Genomic DNA, 2358 nt, shown 5'->3' with positions numbered 1-2358 from the left:
CACCAACAGGTAGAGACACACCCAGCTGCTATTGAACACAGCCTCTTTAACCACCAGCTTTCTAGCCTAGGACCCCAGAGCAGTACCATCTTGCCCTTGTCACATCTGGGCAGTGTGTGTGTTTAATACCCCTTCTCCTATCACTCAGTGTGAAGACAACCATGCACACTTAGAGCAACCAAGCTGAGATTTCCCCCAACACTTCAGTCAAAGCTCATGGTTTAGATTATAACAGAACAAGTTTAATAACTACAAAAATAGATTTTAAGATTTTATATGAAACTCGGGTTGCATTTTTGTTTATTTACTAGGAAAGGTGCTTTGATCTGCTTGGTATCACTTATCATCACTTAAAATCTATTTTTGGTACTTAATAAACTTGTTTTGGCTTTATCTACACTAGTGAGTTAGAATGAAGTGCATGGGAAAATCATAGCTCGATTGGCAGAAGCTGTCGTATGTTCTTTTCCACATTCAGGGAGGGGACAAATTCTATGAGCTTACGCTGGACAGTTCTCTGTGCAGGGTAAGACTATAGAATTTTCGGTTTACACTCCAGTCGGGGAGTATGAATCTGGGAAGCTGGTGGTTAATTTGGCTGCAGCCTCTCTATTGCTGGTTGATGCAGTGGCTGGTTAGAGCCTGCATGTAACTGCAGCTGGGTGTGTCCCTACGTGTGTGGATGCTGGTGTAAGTGTAAGATCGGGAGCAGGTCTGCAGCTTGTCACAGCAGCACGGTGTGAAGGGGAGCACAGACTGCTGGGTCAGAGGGCTCTGTGAAAACCCAGTTCCAGGTGACACCCAGGAGGAACCCGTCACACTGTAACAAATGCATTCCAGTCCTAGCCGACACTCACCTTCTCACTGATTGTCTCTTTTGCTGTTAGTTCCTGGGCATTGAATAGAAGATCCAAGTGATGGTGCATGATGCCAGCTGACAATCACACCTTTTTTGTCCCCGTGACCTACATCCTGACCGGCATCCTGGGTACGGAGGAGTCTCATGTCTGGATCTCCATTCCCTTCTGTCTGATGTACATTGTGACACTTTTTGGGAACTCTCTCCTACTATTCATCATACTAACAAAACAAAGTCTCCACGAGCCCATGTATCTATTTGTGTCCATGCTGGCTGCTGCTGATTTACTGTTATCTACCACTACAGTGCCCAAGATGCTGGCTGTATTCTGGTTTAGAGCGGGGGAAATTTCTTTTGCTGCCTGCCTGACCCAGATGTTCTACATCCATGTCAGTTTTATTGCCGAGTCGGCCATCCTGCTGGCCATGGCATTTGATCGGTATGTTGCCATCTGCGACCCCCTGAGATACACCATCATACTAAGCAAGTCTTTGGTCGGGAAGATAGGGCTGGCAGTTGTAACAAGAAGTTTCTGTTTCATTTTCCCCACCATCTTTCTTGTGAAGCAGCTGAAGTTCTGCAGAACCAACCGTCTGCCTCACACCTATTGTGAGCACATGGCCCTAGCCCGACTGGCCTGCAACGACATCACAGTCAATTTTTGGTATGGTATAGCCATGGCTATTTTAGTAATTGGTTTGGATGCTGTGCTCATTGCTGTATCGTATGGACTGATCCTCAGGGCTGTCTTCCGGCTCTCCTCCAAGGATGCCCGGCTCAAGGCTCTCCGCACCTGCAGCTCCCACATCTGTGTCATACTGATGTTCTACACACCATCCTTTTTCTCTTCTTTTGCACACCGATTTGGGCACATCATCCCAGGTTATATTCTCAACCTCCTGGCCAACCTCTATGTGGTCATTCCCCCCATGTTAAATCCTATCGTTTATGGGTTGACAACAAAAGAGATCCTGAAAGAGGTGATGAATGTGTTTCATTGGTGGTGCCGGAGAAGCTCCCTGCTGAGCTAAAGCAGGACACAGAAAGTGCTCTGGGACTTGGAAATTGAACCCAAGTTTTCATTGGGTTTAATTTAGGGATGTTTTTATTATGTACTTCCACTGCGTAAGGTTGAAAGCTGGTCTGTCTCCTCAGAGACAGACATTGGGTCCAATGAAAGCTATTTCTTCCCCCAGTTTGTCTCTCAAATATCCTATGGCACACATGGCTGCAACAGCACAGCACCCTGCCACAGAAAACAGCCAGACTGAGTGAGTCTTGTTCTAAGTTGAAGGGAAACAACAAAGCAAGAAAGCACAAGGTAAAATCACTTTGTGATACAGCATGGTGTGTGCTCCTCTGTGACAAGCTGCATCTGAGTTGCACTCTCCATGGCAAAGGAAAGCAGCAGCTAAGGGGGACGTTCCGTACAGCCATGGGAAGTGCACTGGGCTGCGCACTGGGAGACGGGAGCTCTAGTGTTCATTCTGCCACTGACC

The 2358-nt window shown here is 47.0% G+C and overlaps 1 protein-coding gene across 1 annotated transcript; it reads left to right on the top strand.

Annotated features, from left to right (window-relative positions):
• Window positions 1-924: 924 nt before the first annotated feature.
• LOC116828683 (olfactory receptor 52B2-like) lies at window positions 925-1890 on the top strand. The gene has a single exon (XM_032787093.1). It carries the CDS (start codon window positions 925-927, stop codon window positions 1888-1890), a length of 966 nt encoding a protein of 321 aa, XP_032642984.1.
• The last annotated feature ends 468 nt before the right edge of the window (window positions 1891-2358 follow it).

The sequence above is a fragment of the Chelonoidis abingdonii genome, chromosome 1 (genome assembly GCF_003597395.2).
Source record: "Chelonoidis abingdonii isolate Lonesome George chromosome 1, CheloAbing_2.0, whole genome shotgun sequence".
Classification (NCBI taxonomy): Eukaryota; Metazoa; Chordata; order Testudines; family Testudinidae; genus Chelonoidis; species Chelonoidis abingdonii.
The sequence above is the reverse complement of the archived record's forward strand: the minus strand, read 5'-3'. Positions and strand labels throughout refer to the sequence as shown.

Bases quoted from the DNA above. Each gene is read 5' to 3' on its own strand.
- LOC116828683 (XM_032787093.1), top strand. From the start codon at position 925: ATGATGCCAGCTGACAATCACACCTTTTTTGTCCCCGTGACCTACATC.